The sequence below is a fragment of the Saxophila tyrrhenica genome (genome assembly GCF_035928015.1).
Source record: "Saxophila tyrrhenica strain CCFEE 5935 chromosome Unknown scaffold_20, whole genome shotgun sequence".
NCBI classification, from domain to species: Eukaryota; Fungi; Ascomycota; class Dothideomycetes; order Mycosphaerellales; family Extremaceae; genus Saxophila; species Saxophila tyrrhenica.
In genome coordinates, this window is record NW_027041752.1 from 219,604 (window position 1) to 244,810 (window position 25,207).

The 25,207-nt window shown below is 56.1% G+C and overlaps 11 protein-coding genes across 11 annotated transcripts; 9 read left to right on the forward strand and 2 right to left on the reverse strand.

Moving 5' to 3' along the window:
- Positions 1-301: 301 nt before the first annotated feature.
- LTR77_009988 (uncharacterized protein) lies at positions 302-2,427 on the forward strand (the record flags this gene model as incomplete). The annotated part of the gene is made up of 3 exons (XM_064807213.1): positions 302-953; positions 1,014-2,224; positions 2,284-2,427. 3 exons carry the CDS (start codon positions 302-304, stop codon positions 2,425-2,427), a joined length of 2,007 nt encoding a protein of 668 aa, XP_064654586.1.
- Positions 2,428-2,787: 360 nt separating this feature from the next.
- LTR77_009989 (uncharacterized protein) lies at positions 2,788-4,568 on the reverse strand (the record flags this gene model as incomplete). The annotated part of the gene is made up of 4 exons (XM_064807214.1): positions 2,788-3,077; positions 3,141-3,423; positions 3,555-3,865; positions 3,926-4,568. The coding sequence occupies 4 exons, from the start codon at positions 4,566-4,568 to the stop codon at positions 2,788-2,790; spliced, it is 1,527 nt and encodes a 508-aa protein (XP_064654587.1).
- A 369-nt stretch (positions 4,569-4,937) lies between these two features.
- Positions 4,938-6,047, forward strand: LTR77_009990 (uncharacterized protein; the record flags this gene model as incomplete). Its single annotated transcript, XM_064807215.1, has 1 exon — positions 4,938-6,047. One exon carries the CDS (start codon positions 4,938-4,940, stop codon positions 6,045-6,047), a length of 1,110 nt encoding a protein of 369 aa, XP_064654588.1.
- A 738-nt stretch (positions 6,048-6,785) lies between these two features.
- Positions 6,786-8,000, forward strand: LTR77_009991 (uncharacterized protein; the record flags this gene model as incomplete). The annotated part of the gene is made up of 1 exon (XM_064807216.1): positions 6,786-8,000. One exon carries the CDS (start codon positions 6,786-6,788, stop codon positions 7,998-8,000), a length of 1,215 nt encoding a protein of 404 aa, XP_064654589.1.
- A 544-nt stretch (positions 8,001-8,544) lies between these two features.
- LTR77_009992 (uncharacterized protein) lies at positions 8,545-9,807 on the forward strand (the record flags this gene model as incomplete). Its single annotated transcript, XM_064807217.1, has 2 exons — positions 8,545-9,466; positions 9,503-9,807. The coding sequence occupies 2 exons, from the start codon at positions 8,545-8,547 to the stop codon at positions 9,805-9,807; spliced, it is 1,227 nt and encodes a 408-aa protein (XP_064654590.1).
- A 2,928-nt stretch (positions 9,808-12,735) lies between these two features.
- On the forward strand, positions 12,736-14,289 carry LTR77_009993 (uncharacterized protein; the record flags this gene model as incomplete). The annotated part of the gene is made up of 1 exon (XM_064807218.1): positions 12,736-14,289. The coding sequence occupies one exon, from the start codon at positions 12,736-12,738 to the stop codon at positions 14,287-14,289; it is 1,554 nt and encodes a 517-aa protein (XP_064654591.1).
- Positions 14,290-15,410: 1,121 nt separating this feature from the next.
- LTR77_009994 (uncharacterized protein) lies at positions 15,411-16,649 on the forward strand (the record flags this gene model as incomplete). The annotated part of the gene is made up of 1 exon (XM_064807219.1): positions 15,411-16,649. The coding sequence occupies one exon, from the start codon at positions 15,411-15,413 to the stop codon at positions 16,647-16,649; it is 1,239 nt and encodes a 412-aa protein (XP_064654592.1).
- An 881-nt stretch (positions 16,650-17,530) lies between these two features.
- On the reverse strand, positions 17,531-18,035 carry RPL37B (60S ribosomal protein L37B; the record flags this gene model as incomplete). The annotated part of the gene is made up of 4 exons (XM_064807220.1): positions 17,531-17,679; positions 17,774-17,845; positions 17,908-17,970; positions 18,032-18,035. The coding sequence occupies 4 exons, from the start codon at positions 18,033-18,035 to the stop codon at positions 17,531-17,533; spliced, it is 288 nt and encodes a 95-aa protein (XP_064654593.1).
- Positions 18,036-19,116: 1,081 nt separating this feature from the next.
- LTR77_009996 (uncharacterized protein) lies at positions 19,117-20,280 on the forward strand (the record flags this gene model as incomplete). Its single annotated transcript, XM_064807221.1, has 2 exons — positions 19,117-19,783; positions 19,808-20,280. 2 exons carry the CDS (start codon positions 19,117-19,119, stop codon positions 20,278-20,280), a joined length of 1,140 nt encoding a protein of 379 aa, XP_064654594.1.
- Positions 20,281-21,043: 763 nt separating this feature from the next.
- Positions 21,044-23,557, forward strand: LTR77_009997 (uncharacterized protein; the record flags this gene model as incomplete). Its single annotated transcript, XM_064807222.1, is given in 2 exon segments — positions 21,044-22,179; positions 22,192-23,557. The coding sequence occupies 2 exon segments, from the start codon at positions 21,044-21,046 to the stop codon at positions 23,555-23,557; spliced, it is 2,502 nt and encodes an 833-aa protein (XP_064654595.1).
- A 484-nt stretch (positions 23,558-24,041) lies between these two features.
- LTR77_009998 (uncharacterized protein) lies at positions 24,042-25,064 on the forward strand (the record flags this gene model as incomplete). Its single annotated transcript, XM_064807223.1, has 3 exons — positions 24,042-24,407; positions 24,469-24,960; positions 25,017-25,064. The coding sequence occupies 3 exons, from the start codon at positions 24,042-24,044 to the stop codon at positions 25,062-25,064; spliced, it is 906 nt and encodes a 301-aa protein (XP_064654596.1).
- Between the last annotated feature and the right edge of the window lie 143 nt (positions 25,065-25,207).

The following is a 25,207-nucleotide window of genomic DNA, read 5'->3' on the forward strand; positions in this document are numbered from 1 at the left end:
CTTCGCTGGAAATAGCAACAGCACCTCGTTCGGGAAGGCGAAGCGAGACTAGCGGGCGGGCCAAGCTGGATCTCAGCAGCAGCTGGAGCAGGCTCACGACGATTCGGGGCAGGATTCTGACCCGCTGCGAATCCCGCCGTGTAGCGCTTGGTGGTAAAGTTAAGTTAGAGTCAAAGTGGGTGTGGGCTGACAGACGCCGTGGCCTGTCATGCATCACTGATATACATGCGACCACTCCTCCCTCCTTGCCTCTCCCACACACCTCTCTTTGCTGTTTCTACCCCACCCCCTCCCCTCCAAAATGTCGAATGGCAACTCCAACGGGCGCAACACGCCCCGGAGCACCATCGGCACCGTCAAAAGTTGGAACACCGGCTTCAGCGGGTACACCGATGACTCCTATTCCATGTCGAACCGCCCGCTCGAAGAAGTCGAGGAGGCGCGCCTGCGACCGGGCAATGGCAACGCCAGCAGCAACGCCATGTCCGTCGCCGAGTTCCCCTGGATGTCCACCGACAACTTCGAGCCCATCCGCACGGAGAACCGGCAGACGCTGCATGCACCGCCGCAGTGGTTTCAGGAGGGGCAGGCGTTCAACAAGCGTGGCGGGTCGATACGGCGGAATGCGAGTACGCGCTCGACGAGGAGTATACCGCGAGAGAGTATTGTGGATTTGCATTTGATTGTCTCGGATTTGGACTACTACGCGGGTGCCGTGCATGATTTTCAGGAAGAAGCGGAGGAGGATGAGGAGTGGGATTGGGATGACGAGGAGGCACAGGGTGGTGAATGGCCATTACCTCAGAATAGTGACGGAGCGACTTTTGGACAGATTCAGATCATTCGTGGTGGTACGGTGAAGCGGGGTGCATCAACAAGATCGAAGAAGGGAGAGAAGGATATCAACCTCGTGACATGGGACGGTCCTGGCGATCCAGACAATCCGAAGAACTGTACGTCTCGCTTCAATTCGAGGTATCAACGAGTCTCTATGCTAACAGATGAATGTACAGGGGAACGAAAGCGAAAATGGATGGCCACCATCACCGTCTCCCTCTTCACCTTCATCTCCCCCGTCTCCTCCTCCATGGTCGCCCCCGCCCTCGAACAGCTCCAACGCGACTTCAACACAGACCCCGAACAAGTCAACTTGGCCATGTCCGTCTTCCTGCTCGCCTTCGCCGTCGGCCCGCTCTTCCTCGGCCCTCTCTCAGAACTCTTCGGCCGCAAAATCGTCCTCCAACTCAGCAACCTCTTCTACCTCGTCTTCAACCTCGCCTGCGGCTTCTCCAACACCATCCCCGAAATCATCGCCTTCCGCTTCCTCTCCGGTCTCGGCGGGAGTGCACCTCTAGGAATCGGCGGCGGCGTGTTGGGCGATGTCTGGCTACCTCAAGAACGTGGCAGAGCCATGGCCCTCTACTCCCTCATGCCCCTGCTCGGCCCCGCCATCGGGCCCATCGCCGGCGGCTTCATCGCCCAATACAGCACCTGGCGCTGGGTCTTCTACAGCACCTCCATCGCCGCCGGCCTCGTCCAAGTCCTCGGCTTCTTCTTCCTCCCCGAAACCTACGGCGCCCAAATCCTCGCCAAGAAAAAGAAAGACCTGATCAAAATCACGGGCAACAAAGAACTCCACACCGAATTCGACACCCCGAACCGCAAACTCTCCTCCCACTTAGGAACCGCCTTCAAACGCCCCTTCAAACTCCTCCTGACCCAGCCCATCGTGCAAGTACTCTCCCTCTACATCGGCTTCGTCTACGGCGTCCTCTACCTCGTCTTGGCAACCTTCCCGCGCCTCTGGACCTCGCCCGCCTTCTACGGCGAAAACATCGGCATCGCCGGGTTAAACTACATCTCCCTCGGCGTCGGCTTCTTCCTCGGCACCCAAATCGCCGCCAAAACCGCCGACAAAATCTACAAATCCCTCAAAGCGAAGAACAACGACGTCGGCAAATCCGAATTCCGCGTCCCGCTAATGTTCCCCGGGGCCGTGATGGTTCCGATTGGCCTGCTGGTGTACGGCTGGACGGCGCAGTACAGGGTGTTCTGGCTGGTGCCGAACATCGGCGCCGCCATCTTCGCCGCAGGGAATCAGCTGGTGTTCCAGAACTGCCAGACGTATATTGTGGATTCGTATACGCGGTATGCGGCGAGTGCGATTGCGGCGACGACGTTGTTTCGGAGTTTGGGGGGGTTTGCTTTTCCGCTTTTTGCGAGTGTAGGTCATCCCTTTTTTTCTGCGGAATGTTGGTGATGCGGTGCTGACGAGGTGATCAGGCGATGTACAAAGCCCTCGGCTACGGATGGGGCAACACCGTGCTCGCGTCTGCGGGCGTCGCGATCGGGTTGCCGGCGCCTTGTATCCTGTGGTGGTATGGCGAGGCGCTGCGGAAGCGGAGTCAGTTCGCTGCTGGCGGATAGGCTCCTCATTCTCCTATTGTCATGTTGTGTTTGAGCGCTGGTGTTGGTTGTCCCTTTTTTGCATTCTGCATTCTGCATTCTTCTCTAAGATCTTTTGGATCTTTGGTTTGGATTTGGAGCATCTTGGAGCATTTGGGTGGCGAAATGCTTTTGATGTGTGCAGGATTTTTGTACAAACTACTCTCGTATTCGTTATTGATAATCACGAACGGGCGTTACGAAGCCCAGGGAAGGGGTCGCTGGGGGAGGGAAAGGAGCAGGAGCAGGTCATGTTGGGTTCTACATAGGGAGGGGGATGGGCAGGTGATGAGAATGAACTCGTTCAAACGTCTAACATCCTTCCCATTCATCTATCTACCTCTACGTCCCCCTATCTTCATCCCCAGCTTTTGCTCTCGGCTTCGGCCGCCCCTCAGCAGCTTCAGGCAAGTACCAGCACACGACATTCAACACCAACCCCCACGCGATCAACACAAGCCACGCGAGATGCCCGTCCGCGAACCCCCATTTGATGCCGCTGGCGAAGATACTCGTGCCAACGACCGGCGCGAAAGCGCGGACGCCGCTGTTGATCGTCAGAGCGAGGGCGTTGAGGGTGGCGAGGACGGAGGAGGAGGGGGCGATGTCGTTTATGCAGAGTTGGATAGCAGCTGCCGAAACCGTCAGCAAGGCACGATCCGTTCGTGCTTTGGAAAAGAAACGCAAGAACTTACCAAACGCCATCGCAACCCCACTCCCCACCACCATGCCCCCCACCGCCGCCACCCAAAACCCCGCTCCCCACCCGGCGCGTCGCATCTCGTTCAGCACGGGATACAGCGCCATAAACACCGGCAGCCCCGCTGCGCAGCCGCGGAGGACCCGGCCGGTTCCGAGGTTTCGTTGTAAGGGGGGGAAAGCGACGAGCATCCAGGCGGCTTGGGAGGCGCCGGCGAGGGCGATGAGGAGGGCGATTTGTTGGTCGGTGAGGGAGAGGCCGCCGAGAGAAATTGGAGTCTGTCCGAGGAAACGGTATAAGGGTTAGCAGGTCTTGGGAGACTCAAACGTACGGGCAGGTAATTTCGGGCTGTCACTCGTCTTGGGACGGTGGCTGGGACGAGTGGTGCGCGTTTATTGATTGTACTTACGAACATGAAGACGGGGCTGACGGCTGTGTATGAGAGCGAGAGGAGCATGATGTGTCCGAAGATGTAGAGGACTGTAGGTACGCCGGGAGATTTGAGGACTTCCCAGGTTGAGAGGGGAGGGGCGGGAGCGGATTGTTCGTTAGGAAGTTTGCGCTTGAGAGTCTCTTCGATGATGAAGAAGCTTATGAGGGCGGGAAGGAGAACGACGGCGCCGGCGGTGAAGGTGGCGAGGGCGTATGGGTAGTCCTGGAAGAAACGGATGTGGCCAAAAACGGAAGGGAAGACTTCTGCTGGGTTCGCCAGACCGCCGCCTATACACCATCAGCTCACAAATACTTCAAGCAGTCCGTTAGATATGGCATCAGACATACCGATCAACGGCCCCACGAAAATCCCAACGTTCCGCACAAACATATACCAACTAAACGCCCGTCCCTGCGTCTCCTTGGTCGTCTGCTCACTAATCATCGTCCTCACCGTCACCACACTCCCCGCAAACACCCCCGCCGTACACCGCAACACCACCATCTGCACCAAACTCCCCGCCATCCCGAACCCGGCCGTCGCGAACGCCACGCCCGTCAAACTGAACACCAGCACCGGTTTCCTGCCTAAGCGGTCTGCTGCGCGGCCGTAGAAGATCATGAGGACCATTTGGACCAGCGAGAAGAGGGATTCGATTAGACCAGAGTAGAAGCCGACGCTGGAGGCGGGGACGCCGCCGGTGCGGGAGAGCATTTCGTTGATGAAGGGGAAGATGGAGAAGTAGGCGACGGGTTCCGAGAGGGAGCAGAAGCAGAGGAGGAGGATTTGGGTGTAGGGCATTGGTTTTGGTTCTTCTTCTTGCTCTCCATCCGCTTGGAGGTCGCTGGGGTGGTCCTGGTGGCCATTAGGGATGGAGTCCTTCTGGACGTTGGTAGTGTCGACATGTTCAGGTGCTGCTAGCAGAGGGGTAGTCTCGCTCGCTGCGTCGATGTGGCCATTAGCCTTGGTCGGGTCCGCATTTGGTGGCATCTTGGATGTTCTAAAGAACGTCTTTTGTACAGAACTGTTTTACTGATGTGGAATGGGAAGGAAAGGAGAATAAGCCATCATGCAACACGCAAGAGGACGTCGCACCGCTCACCCCGGCAATGCTGATGGGGCGAAAGAGGCCTTATTGGTGAACATGTTTCATCATTCAGCTGTAGCTGGGATGAGTAGAATGTGCTTGAGATTCCAGAGCTGCCTTTTTGGGACAAGTGAGGTGGAGTCGGAGATAATCGGGATGTGGATTTTTCACAAGCTGACCGTCAGACGTAACCTTGCTCGGAATTTCGTGAGGGTTTCTGGTTCTGGTGCACTGCGACCAGGATTGCTTTGCCAGTAGAACCAGCGGAGAAGATGTCACAAGAGGAATCATTGAGTCGGAAGGAGAGGAAGGCGCAACGGGATGCTGAACGGAAGAAGACTGGGAAGAAACGCAAGCACGAAGACGTCGAGGAGCCCAAGGCGAATGGCGACGAACTACAGGCCGACTTCATACCACTTGCTGTAGGCGCAGACGGCTTGGGCGGTGGGAAGGACAAGTCGAAGGCGAAGGAGAAGAAATCGTCGAAGAAGCGCAAGCACGACGAGCCCGAAAAGCTGGAAACTGTCAAGACGAAGGATAGAGAGCTAGGTGACGATTTCATCCCGCTGGGTGTAGATGCGGATGAGCTGGGGTCGAAGGAGAAGAAGTCGTCGAAGAAGTCGTCGAAGAAGCGCAAGGCACAAGATGCTTCTGAGGACCAAGGAGACACTGCGGACAGGGTGCCCGACACTATTACGCCAAAGCAGAAGAAGCGCAAGAAGCAGACGACTACAGACGGCGAGAACGGCGGCGCATCCACCAACGATGACGACTCCAAATCCAAACACCGCTTCGTCTGCTTCATCGGCAACCTCCCCTACGACACCACCGACGCCTCCCTACAAGCGCACTTCAAAAAGCTCTCCCCCTTCACCCTCCGCCACCGCACCGACCCCAACTCAAAAAGAAGCAAAGGCTTCGCGTTCCTCGAGTTCGAAAACTACGATCGCATGAAAACGTGTCTGAAACTCTATCACCACAGCATGTTCGACCCCGCGACAGCACAACAAGCTGACGGCGAAATTGAGGTTGCGGAGGAGGAGCCGAAGGCGAAGAAGGGGAAGACGAAGGGCGCGAGGAGGATTAATGTGGAGTTGACTGCTGGTGGGGGCGGGAGTAAGGATGTGAGGAAGGAGAAGATCAAGGCGAAGAATGTGAGGCTGGATGAGCAGAGGCAGAGACGGGCGGAGGCGGAGAGAATTGAGCGGCTGAAGGAGGAGGCGAAGAAGGGCGGTGGTGGGAAGGATGAGGGCAAGAGGGCGAGTGGTGGGAAGGGTGGGGAGAAGAAGAGGGTGGAGGGGCCGAAAGAGGGTGGTGGTGGTGATGTTGGGGTTGGAGCTGCTGCAATGCATCCTAGTCGGCTGGCGAGGATGAAGGCGTAATGTTTGGGTGGCTATAGAGTAAGTCTCTAAATCTGTTTCATACAGCTGCATGTGAAGATCGTGCACGTGCTCTCTGAATCGCCAAAAGTCGCGCCTGCCTCATCCAGCGCTCTCTCAAGCTTTGCAGTTTTGAAGCCACAATCTGAACTTCACACCTCTTCCCCAACAACAACACAAGCTTCTTCTAACGCAGATGCAATCTCGTCCCTGCGACTAGCTTTTCTTCACTGTCGCGGCAGGTCAAGGAGGCTTGCTGCTTTCTCCTTACCACGGCGTCAGCCTTGTCACCCGCATAGCAGATTCAGCAGAGGTGCCACCTTCGCGACACCACAGATACAACTCCGGAGCTCTCATTACAACCACGTCAGCATCACGCAGATCCAGCCGGGGAGACGCGAGGTGCGATCAGACCAAAACTCGTCGCTTCACCTCACCACAGACGCAACCCGGGCCTTGATCGCCGCCGAGTCGCCATCATAGCCGATCCGTTAGATAAGCAGCAAGAAGTCACCTTCTCCGCATCACAGGCACAACTTCGGTGGCTTGATCACCGTCACTCCATCACTTCCACAGATTGAGCAAAGGAGCGCGAGCGGCCATCAAACCAGACGTTGCCACCTTCACCTCATCGTAGGGACGATTTAGCCTTACTGACATCTCCGACACGAGAGGCAAGAGCCCTCCTTCGGCGTGCTACGGAAACGATCTCATCCCCTCGACGACCGCCAACTCGGCATCATGGCAGACCCGGCAGAAGAGAATCAAGGCGCTACTGGCTTCTTGCAGATGCCTGTGGAGATCACAGAGCGGATTGCGAAGTTCTGTGACATCGGGGATCTACTCACGCTTCGCCTCGTCAACCGAGAGGTAGAGTCGAAGATTATTCGTGCATACACCGAAGCACACTTCGTCCAACCCGCGTTCTTGCTCAGTCAAGAGCGCAGTCTACAGGCGCTTCAGCAGATAGTCGGACATCCCCAATTCGGAAAGGCCATCAAGGGACTATACTTCTCCACAGCTGAACTACCAGACTTCGATGACTGGGAAAGATACAAGATGCCGATCTCGAGTCAACTTAGCTTGAGTGAGCAGTACAAGTGCGACGCCAGAGAGCAGATGTACCGCCTTCTTTATGAGCGTCAAAAGGAATTCTCGGGCAGCGACAGAGCCATCGATCTTCTCACAAGGATATTCTCGGTTCTGGTGATGTCTCACGACGGTCAGCTGGGATTCTTTGTGATGAACACCACCAACTCGTTCTACTCAGTATGCGAGAGTGCGATCGAAGACGCAACAGGCGAAACACTGACTGAGACACTCCATCCTGAGAAGCCACTGAAACCCATCGTGCAAGCTCTTCACAGGAGCGGGCTGTCTATCCATACTCTCGGCGTTGAGTACAGAGACTGGGTGGGGTTTCTCCAGAGTCTTGCGTCTAGCGAAGCTCTCGACCATGCCAAAGGCGTGTTTGCCAATCTGAAACGTTTCGAGCTAGAAAGACTGCACGAGGACGGGGACGAGGAGATGGTGTTCATGCTCCGACGTACACCAGCCAGAGTAAAAGTGTTTGCTGCTGCACAGGCCCTTGAGAGAGCTGAGCTCTCTACTTCCTGGTCCCACTACGAGAGAGGACAGACTGGCGAAGCCTCGAATATCGCTGCAATGTTCCCTGCTCCAGTATACCCTGCATTGAGCTATTTACAACTCGTCGGCCTCGTGCTTTACTTCGAGGCGCTCGTCCACTTCATCAGCCAGAACGAAACGCTACAAAACATTGTGATCCGAAGGTCACATTTCCTTGACGAATTCAACCAACATCCACCCCCAAATGAGATCTCGCAGCATGATCAGGCTCTGGTGGCGTTGTTGCGGGAGACTGCTGGGCAACGAGACTATCGATTGAATAAGTGCACTGTGCGGGAGTGGGAAGAGGACATGACTTTGTGGACATGATCGGGCTTGGACTGGTAATTGCTGAGGAGAGGAGGGTGCCAGTAGAGATCTGGGAGCAAATGTGTGTCGCAGCCCTCCGGCTCCGGGGCAACTTGCTCACGCTTCGCCTTGCTTCAGGCACCGAAACGAGACGATTCGACAGTGCAGTTCAGCAGTCTACCGGGCAGATCTAGCATATACAGTTCCTCCTGTGCCCACCTCCATCCCAAGGGCCACCAACTCTCGTCAGCGGCTGTCACCGTTGTGAGATGATCTATTCCGCGGCCCATTCCAGCCTACCGGGCCGACTTTACTGTCCAGAGCTTGGCTGGGGAGTTGACAAGGTAATGTCCATCGTCCATCAAGTTGAGCGCAGTTTCGAGTACCATCGTCGTTATCACCACCATACGTCTCCAATTAAAAAAAATGCAGGCACGGATCCCTGTCAATTTGGCTTCCCCGCGATGCGTTCGACGCGCTTGGACTGCAGGACTTCACTCGTTCGAGGATGGATGTCAAGACTCAATCAACAGACAGTGTCTCTTACTGGCACCACTTCATGACCATGGCGGCGCGTGCAAATGGATCCCAGGACCAGCCAGGATGGACAGGCTTCTTACAACTGCCACCAGAGATCACGGAACACATCGCAACCTTCTGTGAGCATAATGAGCTACGAGCGCTACGCCTCGTCAATCGTGATGTTGAATCGAGAGTACTTCGACCGTTCACGTCCTACTTTGAGGAGCCTGTCGTCTTGCTCAGTCAAGAGCCGAGTCTCCAGACGCTCTGCAGAATCGCGGAGCATACGAAATTTGGCAAAGCAATAAAGAGCATAATGCTGTCGACCTGCGAACTACCACAACCCGACGACCATGGAAGGCTGTTGAGGCTTCAACGTCATCCTCCCTCGCTCTTTGAAACGCCCAGCCTCGAGGACCAGTACAAAAGAGAGGCACAGGAAGAGATGTATAAGCGTCTACTTGCGCGTCAGTCGGACTTCCGAGAGACTCGCAAAGACATCCAGCTCTTGACATCAATCTTTTCGCTACTCAAAACTGTCAGTAATGGCACTCTCACCATCTCTATCAGGGACACCACCACTTTCAGAGGCATTCGTGATACCTGGGCTCAGCGCGCGATCGAAAGCGCGACTGGCGAGGTATTCGACGATCCAAGTGTTTCGGAGACACCCATCTGCACCGTACTAGAGGCTCTCAGTGAGAGCGGCTTGCAGATCTGCAGCTTCGACGTTGATTATGACTACTGGGAGTCGTTCTGTCTCTCAACGCGTCAGGCTCGCGATCATGCCAAGAGCGTCTTTGCTAGTCTCAGACGCCTATCCTTGGGGAATGTGTACCAAGAGGACCATGATGGGGGAGAAGGTTGGTACCCAGAACCATCAACATATACCCTAGAGGTATTGGCTGCTGCCCACGTTCTCGAGAGCATAGCGCTATACGCAAATTGCGGAGCGAGCGAGAGAAGTATGCTTGACTCGCCCGGGATGTTCATTTCTCTAGTGACTGCAACGAAGTTCCCTTCATTAAGATTGCTAGACTTAGTGGCACTTGTGCTTGACTACGAAGCACTCTCCCGCTTCATCGCCCAGAACGACACCCTACAGACCGTCGACGTCCGGGGATGCCATTTCTTGGGTGCCGTTGATCTGGAACGTCTCCCTGGCGAATACTCCAAACCAGACAAGGTCGCTCAACACGACGTGGTGCTGACTGCTCTCTTCCGGAACCTCACCGCACTTGAGAACATTTGCATACAAGAATGCACCGTGAGAGCGTGGGAATCAGATCCTGAGAAATGGACTTGAACGGCTTCAGATGCGGAGCCCAGAAGGATGGATGTGAGCGGTTCGGACGGAGTATGCTACCTGGGAAGACCATGAGACCTCCGAAATATTATTGTCGATGGAGACGGGACATGTGTTATCGAGCGCTCGCTCATTACCTTTTCCTTAACATAGAAGTGAGGCAATGCACAGTGCGAGCATGGTTGGAGGATGCTGCGAAGTGGGCATGAGTAGGCCCAGGATTGGTACAGCTGAGATGAATGGCTTGTGGACCGGTATGCTGGCTTCTTGAGCGCGAAGAATGTGATTGGAGATGGACAGAGAACATTACGAGATTCAGGAACAGATCGCCGGCGGATATGAGGTGGGCTTGCGGTACTTCCCACGTTGATATTCTGCATAAATGGCTGCGGATCACCGAAGGGAGTGACTGGGTGTTGGTTGAATGCTGGCTTCTCGGGTGGGAAGACTGCGATGGGAGACGACAGGAAGACCAGGAGACCTTTGAAATACTTTTGGTGGCGGAGAAGAAGCATGTGTTCAAATGCTCGTCCAGCACCACCACATGTTGTTGACATGAAGTGACGTTCTCCAGCCTTTGCTCTTGGGAAGGAGCCAGCAGAGAGGATTCTCTCCTGGCGGTCTTCTCGAGCTTGCGACTGCTGGATACTGCGATGGAGATCAAGATGTTCGATAGGCGTCATTTCGACGTGCTGTATCCTGGAGCAGTAAAATCAGCTACGGGGTACGAGCCCACTCACCGGCGTTCAGAGAGAACGGCAGTCTGGAGGATGGACCAGATGACCGAAGCGCCTTCTCGGAGTGCAGTCACAATCGACAGTCTCACCATTGACATCAAAAAGGAGCCATGGTACATATACCACCTTGGGAACCCGAAGATGTTCCCGCATGCCAAGCGCGTATTCGCTCAGCTGAAACGCCTTCGCCTGGGCTTCTGCGGTGGGTTCTGCCAATGCATCGCCGACGATGGCTTTTCCCATGACTGGACGTTCGAAGTTATGAGAGCTGCCCAGAAGCTTCAGTGGCTGAGGCTCGAGAGAAGGCAGCTGATACGGCACCTTCCTGGGACGCCAGGAGGAGACGAACCTTGGCGTGAGCTCGACTTCTCCCAGCTCTGGACTATAAGCTTTCCAGCACCTGCAATTACGCCAATGCTCGCTCGATTTCGGGAAGTTCTGCTCTTTTCTCCAGCACCACCCAGATTTGCCGTCAGTCGGTTTGCGCGGGGTCTGTGTGGTGACCACAAGCACGAACAAGAAGGATCTTCTCCAGAATGCGGAGTCCGATTCTGCCTCCGACAATGACGAAGCCGTTATGGCGTTGTTCGCCGAGAGGGTCCAGTTGGAGGAACTCATTGCGATCCACTGCAGTCTGCACGCTTCGTATCCAAGGAAGCAATAGCGGTGGGGCACTCAACGGGAGATGGACGGATCGTGAGGACGCGGACGTGGAGCTGGGCTGAAAGGCGTATTCGGACATCGTCGAGGATATACCTCAGAGCCGCTGGCGCAAAAGGTTGATTTGTCTTTTGCTGGGAACGAATGGTAGTTCAGCACAGTTTGTGCGGTGAACGATGGCTCAGAAGAATGCTGGTGCTGGTGTGGGATATTACGAGGGCGCTTTGTCTGGGCCCCGCGTTTGCTTGCGCATCAACATATTGTGCTGTTACATGCATAAGCTGAGATATGTATTTTACATTTGCTTTGCTCCAGCCTATGTGGCAACGCCTGGGGTAATGCTACATGGTATCATCCGCGCTCTCATACCCATCTCAGTCCCATCTAAACGTTATCAGCATGAAGCCATCTTCCTCCAACGCATCACGACTTACCCATGCTCCGTCTGCCGCACAATATCGCCCTTGTTCCCCTTCTGCTTCCCCTCCTTTCCCCCCTCAACCACTAATCGATCCAGCTGGAAGAACTGTGACACAACCGTTTGTCTCTGCAACATCCACAGCGTCAGCATGTTCCCTTATCTCAAACACATCAATCGCTTCTCCCACGCCGTCCCATCCTCCCCTCCGTCAGAGATGTAGCAACCCACCTTGAGTATCTGCAACTCCTTCAACCCCCTCTGCACCAACTCCTGCACCCTCCTCTCATCCCCCTCCTTCATATGCTCCCGAAACGCATCTCGTGTCCTGCGCTTCGCGTACTCGCGGAAATTGTATGCAGAGAACTGCGCGGATTGGCGGAGGAGGGAGCGGTAGAGGGAGAGGACTTGGTGCGTCTGCGCTGAGCCGGCGGTGGTGGATATGGACATGTGGGTGGTATTGGGGTGGTGTGGCTGTCTTGGTGGTGAGGTTGATGTCATGAGGTTTGGACTTTTCGAAGTTCGGGGAATCTTCGGGTGTCGGAGATAAGGCTTCGGTCGCGGTTTGGGCAGGGCAGGGCAAGAGACACCCTTGCGACTGGCCACTGATATCGAAGACGAAGGTCAAGGGAGGACGCAGTTACAGCACGCGCGCCGACGGTTGACCTGAGGTGAAATGCAGTCGGAGTCGAAGTAAGAGTCGGCGCAGCTTCTTGTGACTACACATCAACAACACCACCATCTGTATGGTATACGCGAACCAGTACGGATAGCGCGTAATAACGCAATAGTCACATGTCTGTAAGTACAATCTATCAAATTCAACCGAGGGACTATTCATTGCCAGTTGGACGACATTTGGCCGGCGATCTACGTTACATATCTTGTGCGACGCAGGCCGGCATATCCACCCGCGGCGACGGGTTCGCGCAGCACATGGCGACACATCATTTCTGGGATCTTGAGGACGGCATGACGGAGCTGCAAGCCGTGCGATGTCACCTCCCGCTGTTCAATCTCACGCAGAACCTCACCTGAGTCCGTGAATTGAACACCGCCACCGCGCCACCTTTTTCGCAGGATCCGCCACCACAGATCTTAGCATGAACCAAAATGCTGAGCATCGCTAACACATACCTCGACCAGTACCGCCCACCAGGCCGCAGCGCGCGCTCCGGCCGCACCCAAAACGACAACGACGTCTTCGAAGGCCTTCCCGTCAAACAATGGGGCCAACGACTAAGCCATGTCTCGCTCGCGCCTCCCAAGTCCGACGAGGCGGGCAAGGAGAACGACAAATGGGCTGAACCTCCAATGCCGCGCGACTCCCACCTGTTACATCCATGGACACAACATCTACTCCGCTTGGCGCGAAGTGGCAAAGTCGGCACGAAGCGCAAACCGGATCCTGACATGATAGACGATGACAAGGCGGAGGATGAGGTGACTGAGGAGAGTAAGAATGCTATGGTGGTGGATCGAGGCTATGTGGCGAAGAAGTGGAAGCCTGTTCCGGAGGCTATGCTTGAGCCAGAGCATAAGCACTTTGAGTTTCTGGCGAAACGACGCAGAGGGATGCCTTCGATGTATGGGCCGGAGCAAGCTAACGCGGCGCTGCATGTGCCGATGCGGAGGACGAAGGTGCAGCGTCAGACAGCAGAAGGAGAGACCGTGGTCTACGATGTTTTGGTACCTGAGGGACAAGTTCTGATGCATGAGATTGATGCTGCCGCTCTGACCGCCAACCCAGTACTTCTGGACCTCGCACCCGTTGCACCAGCAGCGGGGACCACGATAGAAGGCCTCGGCGTCGCCAACGAGGAAGGCGTCATTGTAGCCGAGCATCTCAGGCCCTCAGCTGCGCTTGGGGGAGCAGCACGCCGCAACCGTCCACCTCCAAAGAAGAAGGGCGGGCCCGGCAGGGGCAAGAAGCGCGTCACGTTCACGAACCCGGATGGTAGTACCTATACTACGGTTGTCCCGAATGCGACGAAGATTGTGCCGCAGCCTGGGCAGACGGTGAAGCATGTCGCTAAGGGCGAGGAGCCTGGGAAGGATATCTCTGCCGAGGAGGCTGCGAAGCACAAGAAAGATGAGCCTGATGGTGAAGAGGGTGGAGAGGGCGAAGAAGGGCAAGGAGAGGAGGGCAGTGACGAGGAAGGCAGTGACGAGGGTGATGATGATGGTAGGGAGGAGGGTGAGCTCTCAGATGATGATGCGCAAAAGAGCACTGCGAATGCCACACCGGTGCCTGCGGAGAAGAAGGCAGAGTCGGAGAAGGCTGGTGAAGCGAGCGAGAGCAAGAAGCAAGAAGGCGAAGATGTGAAGATGGAAGATGCACCCGCGCCTACACCTGCAGCGGCAGTACAGGCTCGTGATCCATCGTCATCCCCAGAAACACCGCTGGCGAAGACAGCAACACACAGTCGGCAAGCCTCCACTGTAGCACCCACTCCCGCCGAACCTGCCACAGCAGAACCCTCAGCTCCCACTACTACCACCTCCGCCCCCGCCGACCCCGAACCAGCCCGCTTCGAAGACGGCGACGAAGACCTCCTCGGCAGCCTCGAAAACTCCCTCAACAACCACAACGGCCCCTCCCCCAACGGCCCCTCCCCCAACAATGACACCGGCGCCGCCACAGGCGAAGCTGAAAGCACGTCTTAGTCCTACGTGCCAGCCTACGCTCTTCCGGCAGCCGATGCCAAGGTAGTGGGCAATTTGGAGACGGCGAATCCGGATTTTGCGGATTCAATGGTGGAGTCGGCTGACGAGGATATGGGCTTTGATAGTGCTTTCAATAGTGCCGGGGGTTTACTTGATGGGCTCGAGGAGAAGAGGGAGGGGAAAGGAGAAGGGGAGAATAAGGAAAAGGCGGAGGGAATGGTTGATCGGAGTGGATGGGAAGGTGAGTGGTGAGTGGTGATGATGGCGGCTACGTTAGACGGTTTGCGGAGAGCAGTATTTGGAAGCAGATCTATTGTATCTTTTACAATTGCAGGCTATGTAGCATAGGGATCTCATCCAAAAGTTGGACCAACGTCGTTCTCGTAAAGATCGCTGTCGTCTCCAAGGTAAGACAGCAGCCAAATTGGCCCGAAGTCCACAAGTGAGGTCTGAGGTCTGCTGCTCGGCGAGACTTCCGAAATTTGATCTGGCTCCTTTCGACTCCAGCCCATCCTTGGTACAGCCTTCTCTCGTTTAACAAGACTTCGGATGGACCACTGGTCATCGCAAACACGACGCATAGATGGTTCATATGCTGGCGACACTTCTAGCAGCCGATAATTGAGCCATCACATGCAACAGGATGCATCTTGCCTCGTCCGCCAGCACGGAAAAAGAGGCTCTTCAGGCCCCCAACCCAAGTCCAGACAACCACCCTAGCGTCGATCATATATCTCCCCTATCCTAGTTTAGAAGCCTAACCTTACATGAACTACTATTCCTCATCACGCAAACGTGGCTCGCATTCGGACAATCGTTGGCAGATACCTCGCCGGCGCGCAAGCCTTGCCAAAATTCAATGGCAACGATTAGCTGAAGGTAGGGTTCGGTATGCTCATGGTCAGAGCGCACGGTAGGTGGACGTTGGCGGATCTCCCTTCATCTACTTTGTTGTTCCTTCTGTTCTATTCTGTCGCTGTATAGGAGCGCCGTTGATCTTCTGCACGACTCCGCTCGACGCTTGGACTGCGGTACTTTGGTAGGGCTGGTCTGGCAGTCGGGTCACTTCTCCACGGACGACCTCATAGCAGCATTTTCGAGGCGGACGGCATACCGCAGCCATGCGCGACTCTACGGTCTGCTACACCATCAGCAACGACTTCGTCAGCTCCTCGAACCAATACGTTCCCTGCGGCGGCAGCTCGTCAGGCGTTGCGCAATCATGCTGCAACGTAGGAGACTACTGCCTCGAAGACGGCATATGTCGATATACGCATCGCGGCGTGGTCAACGGTACCGGCTACTACATGGCCGGCTGCACCGACTCGAGCTGGTCCAACCCAGCATGCCCGAAGCAATGCGCCTCCGAGTACAGCAGCGACATCATCTACGACATGGCGGCCTCGAACTGGAAATGCTGCGATAGCGCAAAGGGCCACCTGAACTGCCAACAACCTTCCGACCTCGTGGTCTCCGCCCCAGCACCTTCAGACCTCAGCACAATACTCCAGCTTTCAACCTCTGCGCCGCCATTCATAGCAACCACCGCAATCGGCGCAGTCACAATCTCTCACTCCGCCATCCCGACCCCAAACCTTAAAGCAGCCGCCACATCCTCAAGCATACCCACTTCCATGTCAGCCTCTACACCCCTCTCCACAGGCGCCAAAGCCGGCATCGGCATCGGCGTCATCATCGGCTTCGCCCTCTTATTCGGCGGCGGCTACCTCTTCTACCAACGCAACAAACGCAGGCACGAGCGCTTCCAGCCCTTCGCCGAGACCTCTGAGAGCCTGCACAGCAAGTCAGGCATTACGCTGACCACTACCACGCAATCAAACTCCGGATCCGGTACGGACACGCGACGGCAGACGTTCGCTTCCCGCACCACTGCGGCAGTTACGGGGAGCTACAACACCAACCGCAGCACCTACGCCAGCTCGTACTGGACCTCCAACCCCGCCTCCCCAACCCGCAACACAACCAGCACCATCCCACCCTTACCAGAAGGCGCAGACGGCATCCAAGTCGTCAAACAACTCCCCTCCACCCCCGGCCCTGAAGTCGGCGGCATGCTGAGCGAGAAGATCGCGGTCGAAGAGGAAGAAGAGAAATACGCGGGGCCGTATGAGATGAACGATGAAGAGTACGAGTTGCATGCTAGGAGGCAGAATATGTCGGAGTTAGAGGGGACGGTGGTGGCGAGGGCGGAGCTGGATGCGGTTAGTAGGAGGAGTGTTAGTTCGGCGGGGCAAGAAGAGATGGTGGGGGTAGAGGGAGAGAGGACTGTGAGTAGGGATGAGGGGGAGGTGTTGCCTGGGACGCGGTATGGGGATAGCAGTGAGGAGGGGGACAAGTGAGGATTCTTTCGGGTGGATGATGGATGTTTCGACAACCGCCGGCTTGATGATTGATGGATCTACGCAATCGCCTTCAGATTCGGGATTCGAGTCGAGCGATTGACCTTAAGAGCTCGGAGCGAGGTTAGTGAGGCGCCTTCGTGCAGTGAGAGGATCCTGGACACAGCTCGCAGCTGCAACTCAATAGCCTCGCAGAACACTCGACACGTTGTTCCGCAGCCAGGCGATCACAAAAACCCTTCGCTGCTCTGGTCGATGCACGCGGATCAGACCAGTCGGCAAGGCCTGGACACCTGCCAGCATTTTCTGGAACACTTCTCAGCATGCGATGCAAACAACAGCAACGAGGACATGGTTCTCCTGGCGGCCGGATCTCCCGCGAAGTGGGCTCGCCCTCCCTCGAGCGCTCATCGGCGACATATGGACCGTGGTGGGACTTTGGGACGGGAGGTAGGATGGTCGTGAATGGATGTGTCGTCGAGCCTTGGCTTTAGTGTGTGGCCGAACCATGGCTGGTGTATAGGTTAGCAGGTTGTCGTCATGAGTCCAGCCTACCAAGTGACCATTGTTGCCTGGACCTTCTCGCTCGCGTTCCAAATGTGCAAACGTCTCCTGCTTGTCATCCGTTCGCATTGTGAAGAGACAACATGGACCTGGAAGAATATCACGTGATTCACGATCTGCTCGTTGTTCTTCGATGGTGTGAGACCCGGCTTGACGAGCCGGTGTGAAAATGTTGTGTCATCTTCCATTGCCTTTCGCTATCACATCTCGTAGCTACTCAGCCAGCTGCTCACCGCAGCCTCCTCATGCGAGCCATGTTCCATGAACTCCAGCCCACGTATTCTCACACCTTCCTCGTCACACTTCATGCCACCCTCCTACGACGATGCTTGTGCCCCAGGACCCCTCGAACCCTTGGGGTGGCCGAGCTGGAAACCGTTCTTGGCCTTGCGAGCGACGTGCTTCAGTGACCGCATGCGACCGGTGCCGGTGGTCTTTCTTCGCTTCGCCTTCTCGCCCCAGTTGACTGTATCATTGCATGTCAGTGTATTTGTTTCTCGAGCTCGCATGCCAGCAATTGCGTTGGCTGTGGTGGGGGTATTATGGAGGGTCGAGCGTACATTTCCTGATGGTCGCGCTCGGGTATCCGCAGTTCGAGCAGGTGTGCTTCTGGACGTGGAGAGAGCGAGATCCTGCCGCCTCAATCAGTATACCGCCATCTTCACTCAATTCTCTTCGCTCGTGGGAGCCATACCGCAGCGTCTGCACAGGACGTGCGTCTTATTGTGGCGCTTGCCAAAGCTGGACGTTCCCTTCGCTGTTCACACCATCAGCATCGCAATATCCAGGGTATATGGCGTATTGTCGTAGCGACGTACTCATTGTGTTGGTGTTGCCGAAGGGTCAGTTGTGGTGTCGTTGGCGTCGATTTCGCAGTGTGCGAACTTCAAGATGTCGTCGGCGCAAAAAGTCTCGCCAATGTGGGAAAGCGCCAAGCCAGAGTCGCACTAGTACCAAAACGGTAGGAGCATCTGCGGGCTTTCACTCTTCACCCTTCTCTTCTATCAACAGGTCCATCTTGACCACATCGATCACCGTGCGCACGCTCACAGCTGCTACAATGCTGCCGTGATACGAACACTGCTGTTGAAACCCAACCGAGCGGCCGGCCATTGGACGCCGGCATCCTTCAAGCGCAGGCCGCGCAATCAACACCACCCGAGCTCGATGCTGCGACAGAATACGAGCCGCCGTTGTGCATATGCTTAGTCCGTCCAAGCAACAGACAGTGAAAGGGGCCAACCCCGCCATCTGGCAGTCTTCTCCGAGACGAAGTTGCGGCCAAAACGACCATATCACTCGCGTCGGCGTCGGCAAATCGTCACTATCTGTGAGAAGATCCCTCACATTGCTCACCCTGCACTAGTTGGCCCATTCCACTGTCGACGGCTTGTCCGCCGTCAAGAATACTCCCATGCTCAGCAACCCAGCCGCTTCTCCGGAGTCCAAGGTATTCCTGAGGCTTGCGTGGACTTTTTCCCTGGCCTTAAAGTGCCCTAAAGATCTAGGCGGTATCATGTACTGGACCTAACCGATCTACTGGAGGATAGAAGCGGCTTGCCGTGCTTGCGTACGCGTCCTCGCCATCCGGCGCTGGCTGCCCGTACCACGAGACACTGGATCATTCCAACGACTTCAGTTTTTACGAGGCTCAGATGCTGGCCGGCTTCGTGAATGTGTTCGGAGCGGCTTCCCACGCTGTATAGCGCGTAGAAGTGGTGTTTCATCGCCCGTGAGGTCTGCATCGGTGACGAGGCGCGGGTGGTAGCAGTGGTGACTTCGAAAGGGATAGCTCGCCGTCATGAACAGCTTATGCTCAAGAGGTACACGATGTCTCTCTGCAAGCAGTCGTATAGCATTCATGCCTCCAATTTACCTCCACCGTCAACAGCCACCCTCCCAAATGTCTCAGATGGTGTTCAGTCGAGAATTCTTGCTCAACACGTTGATGCTGCCATACGCTTTCTTGCAGAGGCAGTTTACCTCTTCCGCAAGGCCGCCCTACTACATGCCCTCTGAGCGCTCTCCGCATCTCCGAACACTGATGGCCTGGCCGGACCAGAGCTCGACGAGAAACATCGCGGATCTGTTCAGCGCTCAGAAGGAGGTTGCCTCCATCGCCAACGCAATCGCAAAGCACGAGCCAGTCTGGATGTACACCAAGCCGGCTGAGTGTCGCATCGCAGCAGACTTCGTCAATACCAATGTGATGATCACGCCGCTCGATGTGTCTGAGCTGTGGATACGGGATACCGGGCCTGTCTTCGTGAACAGCGCTAACGGAGAGAAGCAGTTGGGCATCGACTTCGGCTTCAACTACTGGGGCAACAAATTCGACTTGCACAGGGATCAGTCGGTCGCCAGGAAGCTGCTCGCAGAAAGGCGCATGAACAGGCTGCAAGCCCCTATTGTTCTCGAAGGCGGCGGCATCGAAGTGGATGGCCAAGGCACCCTTCTCGCAACCGAAAGCAGCATCATCAACGAGAACCGCAACCCAGGCAAGAACCGAACAACCATCGAGCAAGAACTCCGCAACCTCCTCGGGGTGGAAAAGATCATCTGGCTACCTGGTATGAAGGACCTAGAAGTCACAGACTACCACATCGACTCGCTCGCCCGCTTTGGCCCTGACTCCCGAACTATCATCCTCTCCCGACCCAACGATGCCATCCCGCACGACCACCCGACATACATCGTCTACGACCAGTCCCACGCCATCCTCAGCGCCGCCACTAACGCCGCCGGCCAACGTTACCGGATCATCGAGATCGAAGAAGCGCTCACCGTCCCACGCGTCAGCAATCGCCCCAAAGAGCAAACAACCGTCCTACCCGAAGACAACTGGCTTCCGGCTACGAGCTACGTCAACTTCTACACGCCGAACGGTGCGATCGTGGTGCCGCAGTTCGGGGAGGAGAGGACGGATCAGGAGGCTGTGGATGTTCTGCAGAGGTTGTTTCCTGAGAGGGCAGTGGAAAAGGTGGTGTTGGATTGGATGGCTTATGCGGGGGGAGGGCCGCATTGTGCTACGCAGCAGTGGCCTGTGTTGGGGAGGCGAGGAGGATAATGTGGTGGCCGGAGAGATCTCTGCATTGTCATTGGGGTGTTGGGCGCGTTGTATGATATAGAGAGGTTTGGATTGAGCTCGACTCAGTCTTTGACAAGGGGCATTGGCGGAGAGTTGGATCGGCTTTTGTCTGAATGCATGGAAGGGGGGAATGGGAGAAGCGGTGGGCAACGACACACTCCGCTATTGCATTGATCCTGGACGATGCCATCAATCGATGGTGTGTCGTTCTAGACGGTCTTCGCTTGGGGCGAATACATCGCTGCTCAACTATACCGTCTCCTGTGAACATACACGCCAGTAAATGTACGATGTTGATCCTCTTCTGTTAACGAGCTCATTGTGTCTTCGAGACCGCGAACACCGCCGTAAGAACGCCTTCTAGACTCCAGTGAGATATGGTCGAGACCCCTAATTGCCTGGTGAGGGCCGAAGAATGTGTGATCAAATATGCACTGGTTGATTGGCTGGATGAAGCTAGGTTGTTTGCTCTTCCCGCATCAACACCTTCCCTCGCTTCCTTCCGCCTTCCTTTCTTCATTCACCACCACAACAACTCTTTTTGTCTGCACCTCGACAGCCTTGCATAGCCGGACGTTTTTGGACACGAGCATCCATTCATACCATTACTGACGTCTCGCACCGCAAACCAACACCTTACCAGCCCAATATCAACTTCACTTCTCCCCACCTCGCGTCAGATATCGCGTCACGTCCTTCACCGCACCGCGAGACTGCTATACCGCCTGCATACCTCGCCATCATGGCAACACCCACGAACGAAATGACGCGTTCAAACTCAACAGACTCTTCGGCGTTGTCCAATATCATGGTCAACAATGCCGCGGCAGACGAAGGCTCCTCCGACGACCTGCCCAACTCCACTCCAGCCACCAGTCTTCCAGACGGCGGCAGCGTGGGATCAGCCAAGTCACGCGTCCATGCAATCGACCCACTGCCGGAAGAGTCGTCGAGACGGCCCAAGCGAGCGCGTACAGGACCTTCTACATACAATGTCAAGTCTTTGCTGGATGCTCAGGAAGGGGCAGGCAGCAGCTCTAGCCGCAACGTCTCAGGCTTGACTGGGCGGACCCTTGTCGATGATAAGGACGACGGGGCTCTCCTGGGCAAGAAGGACGACGACGGCACCATTCCAATGGACTGGGTGCCTACCGAGCTGCCACCACGAAAGTCTGGTAAGCTTCAACGACGACCCAGCGTGAGGGATAAGGTGAAGAAGGCAGCGAACAAAGTGGGACAGGTCCTCGGCAAGCGCGGAAGAGACGCAATGGAGGCTGGGAAGCGGAAATTGGGCATGAATGAGGTTGAGGAGAGCCCGAAGCAGAGTAAGATTATGCGGGAGCTGGACATGGGACCTAAGGGTGTGCTTGATGAGATGGATCTGAGTGATGACGAGTTCGTTGCACCACCTCCACGGCCGGCAAAGCGTGCGAAGATCGAGGCGGCTACGGCCAAAGAGCTGTCCAAGCCTACGGCACCTCCACTTAAGATTTCCAGTGGCAAGCAGGAGAAGACATGGCAAGTGCAGGGCCTGTACGTCGGTCAGGATGTAGGGATGGACCCAGCGAAGAAGGGAGGACAGAAGAAGCTGCAGAAGAAGCGTCCAGGGTCAGCTGGATCGGATGGCTCTACGAAGCCGGCAGCGGACGAGACGAAAGCAGAAGAGGCCGAGCCAGCTGGCCAGAAGGCGTCATACATCACATTGCCGATGTTCGAGTACCTGGACAAGACCCGCGACTTCAAAATTCCGTTCGACATCTACGCACCTTCACTCAAGAAGGGTGACGAGAAGCCCAAAGACTGGAAGCAAGTCAACAAGAACCGTCTAGTTGGCGAGGCTAGAGAGCTGTGGGAGATGGAGAAGCTGCCAAGCTCTATGTGTGTCTGCAGGCCTCCTTCCAATTCGGACGAGCAAGGCTGCGGAGACGACTGCTTGAACCGGGTCATGCAGTACGAGTGCAACGACGACAACTGCAGCCTAAATGCCGAACTGTGCAGCAATCGCGCCTTCTCAGAGCTAGCAGCGCGCACGCAGAAAGGCGGGCGCTTTGACGTTGGCGTTGAAGTTCTTCAAACCGGGAATCGTGGTTTTGGCGTCCGTTCCTGTCGAACCTTCAAAGCTGGCCAGATAATCATGGAGTATACTGGCGAGATCATCTCCGAAGGCGAATGCCAGCGGCGTATGCGGGACGAGTACAAGGACAAGCAGTGCTACTACCTGATGGAGCTGGAGCGTGGGCTGGTTATCGACGGCACGAAGGGCTCGATGGCTCGCTTCATCAACCACTCCTGTTCTCCAAACTGCGAGGTGCGCATGGTCAAGGTCAACAATACGCCACGTATGGCTGTCTTTGCCGCCGAGCAAGGCATTATGACTGGGCAGGAGCTTACATACGACTACAACTTCGACAACTTCGGCGCGACCAAACAGGTCTGCCACTGTGGTGCTGAGAACTGTCGTGGCTTCTTGTCGAAGCGGCTGAACGCCACTGAGCGGAAGAAGCTGGAGCGGGAGGAGAACGACCGCAAGCGGAAGGCGGCTGAGGAAGCACAGAAGAATGCTGAGAGCGAGGCGAGGAAGAAGAAGATCAACACTGATCGTGGCTCGGGCTGGAGAGGTTGGCTCGCCGTCGATGACCCGGAAACGAAGGAGAGGCTGAGAGCGGAGAAGAGGGAGAGGGAGGAGGCGGAAAAGAATTCGAGCAGAGCTCAACGCCTGGCTGCTCGTCGCCAGTCGTTGCCTGCTGCTGCGCCGGCTGAGAAGCCTGCCCGGGTGCTCAAGAAGAAGAACAGTGCCCGCCGGAAGACGACCCATCTTGAGGAGAAGGCTGCCACTGCTGAGCCGGAGGAGGAGGCGAGAGAGACCTCAGTCACAGAGTCCACGAGCCTTACCACGACGCATACCCGCACCGTCTCGAGGGGGTCCAAGTTCCACGAGGAGCTGGACCGTCCGACCACCGCGCAAACGCAGACTTCTACTATTACGAAGAGAACGGAGGTCTCTGTCAGCACGACCGAACTCCTGGACGACGAAGGTACTCTCGGTGACAGCGAGCCTTCTTCCAAAGAAGCAGGTGAAGAAGTTCGCGAGCAGGCAGAACCCTCTAAGAAGGGCTTGTCACGCACAGCTTCAAAGGGCAAAGACGTGATGAAGAGTGTTGGAGAAGCCGTTAGGAAAGGCTTGAAGGGCATTGAGAGGGCGCCCAGCGGGAGCAAGATGAGGCAGAGCACGCTGTCGTTTGCTAAGATCGAGTAGACAGGACATGGAGTGCTCTTGCATGCGTTGGAGCTTGATGGATTGGTGGCTTGAGCTGTATTGTTTGGGTCTTGGCAGGAAGCAGGTGTGAGTCCGCCGTACGCTGTCTTGTGACACTGTCCGTTCAAGCATGCTGTATGACAAGTCAACACGCTCCGGCAGAGTAGGGCAGTCATCAGAATATATCGAGCTTGGCCACGGATCTGCGTTACGTACGCTGTATAGCTCCACCTTCCCCTCTTCGGCTAACATGCAACTGGTGCTTGGAGGTTATACACATCTTCATGCATTGCATGTAATAAACATGTAGACACCAGCCCATAGCTGTGGCTCGTAGCCAGAAACAGCTTTGGCACAGGAAACAACAGGTAAACCCACCTTAGCATCACCCATGGAGTGCGACATATCCTTCATCGGTGCGCCTCCCCTTCCATCACAATCCCTTAGAGCAAAAGTCCGTTAACATACGACAGGACTTGGCCACATGGGCTACGGAATGGCCTCCAACATTCGCCAAAAGCTCTCCCCAAACTCAACAGTTTTCATCAACGACGTCAACCCGGAAGCATGCACTCGTTTCCTCGTCGAGCACAGGTCCAACGGACCCATCGAAATCGTCCAAACAGCCAAAGAAGCGGCCTCGAAAGCTCCAGTCCTCATCTCCATGGTCCCGGCCCCTGAGCACGTCCAACAAGTCTACCTCGACAAGGAGAACGGCGTGATCGCTGCACCGCCGAGCAAAGATCGCTTAGTCCTTGAGTGCAGCACGATCGACGTCGACACTCAGCGCGAAGTCGGCAACACCATCATGGACGCGGGCGTGGGCAGTTACTGCGACGCTCCGGTATCCGTACGTCCGCACCTCCCGTACATCTACGCTCGCCACCTCAGCGTACGCTAAAAGCACAAAGGGCGGCCCCCGGGGCGCCGTCGCCGGCACCCTCGCCTTCATGATCGGCAGCCCCTCACACGACCCGCGGGCCTCACAGATCCACTCCATCGTTTCCCTGATGGCAGCATCAGAGAAGATCTTCCTCTGCGGCGCCCTCGGCACCGGCGCCGCAGCCAAGATCAGCAACAACTACCTCGTCAGCACCTTCTCCATCGCCCTCAGCGAGGCATTCGCGGTCGGGCTCAAGAACGGCCTCGACAAGTACGTGCTCGCGGACGTGATACGGAGCTCGAGCGGCCAGAGCTGGGTGGGCGAGCACATGCATCCGTGCCCGGGGGTGGTGGAGGGGGCGCCGAGTAGTGATGGGTACAGGCCGGGTTTTCGGCATGAGATGATGGTTAAGGATACGATGTTGGGGATTCTGGCGGCGGAGGGGGTGGGGGTGGAGCCGAGGATGGCGAGGACGGCGGTGGAAATGTATAGGAGGGCGGCAGGGGATGGGAGGACGGAGGTGAGTGTGAAATGCTACCTGACGAGGGTGTTTGCTGTTGTACTGATGTGTTGCAGGGGCTTGATTTTGCGTCGGTGTTTAAGCTCATCTTTGAAGGGGAGTAACGGAATGCGGGTTGGACTGTCTTTCGACTGTTGTGAAAAGTCTCAGTGGAGAGTGTGTTGTGCGAGTGTGCGTACCGTTGTGCATACTCGGACGAGGATCACGCACTTTACGCAGACAACAAGTCTAGTGGTTGCATGCAGGT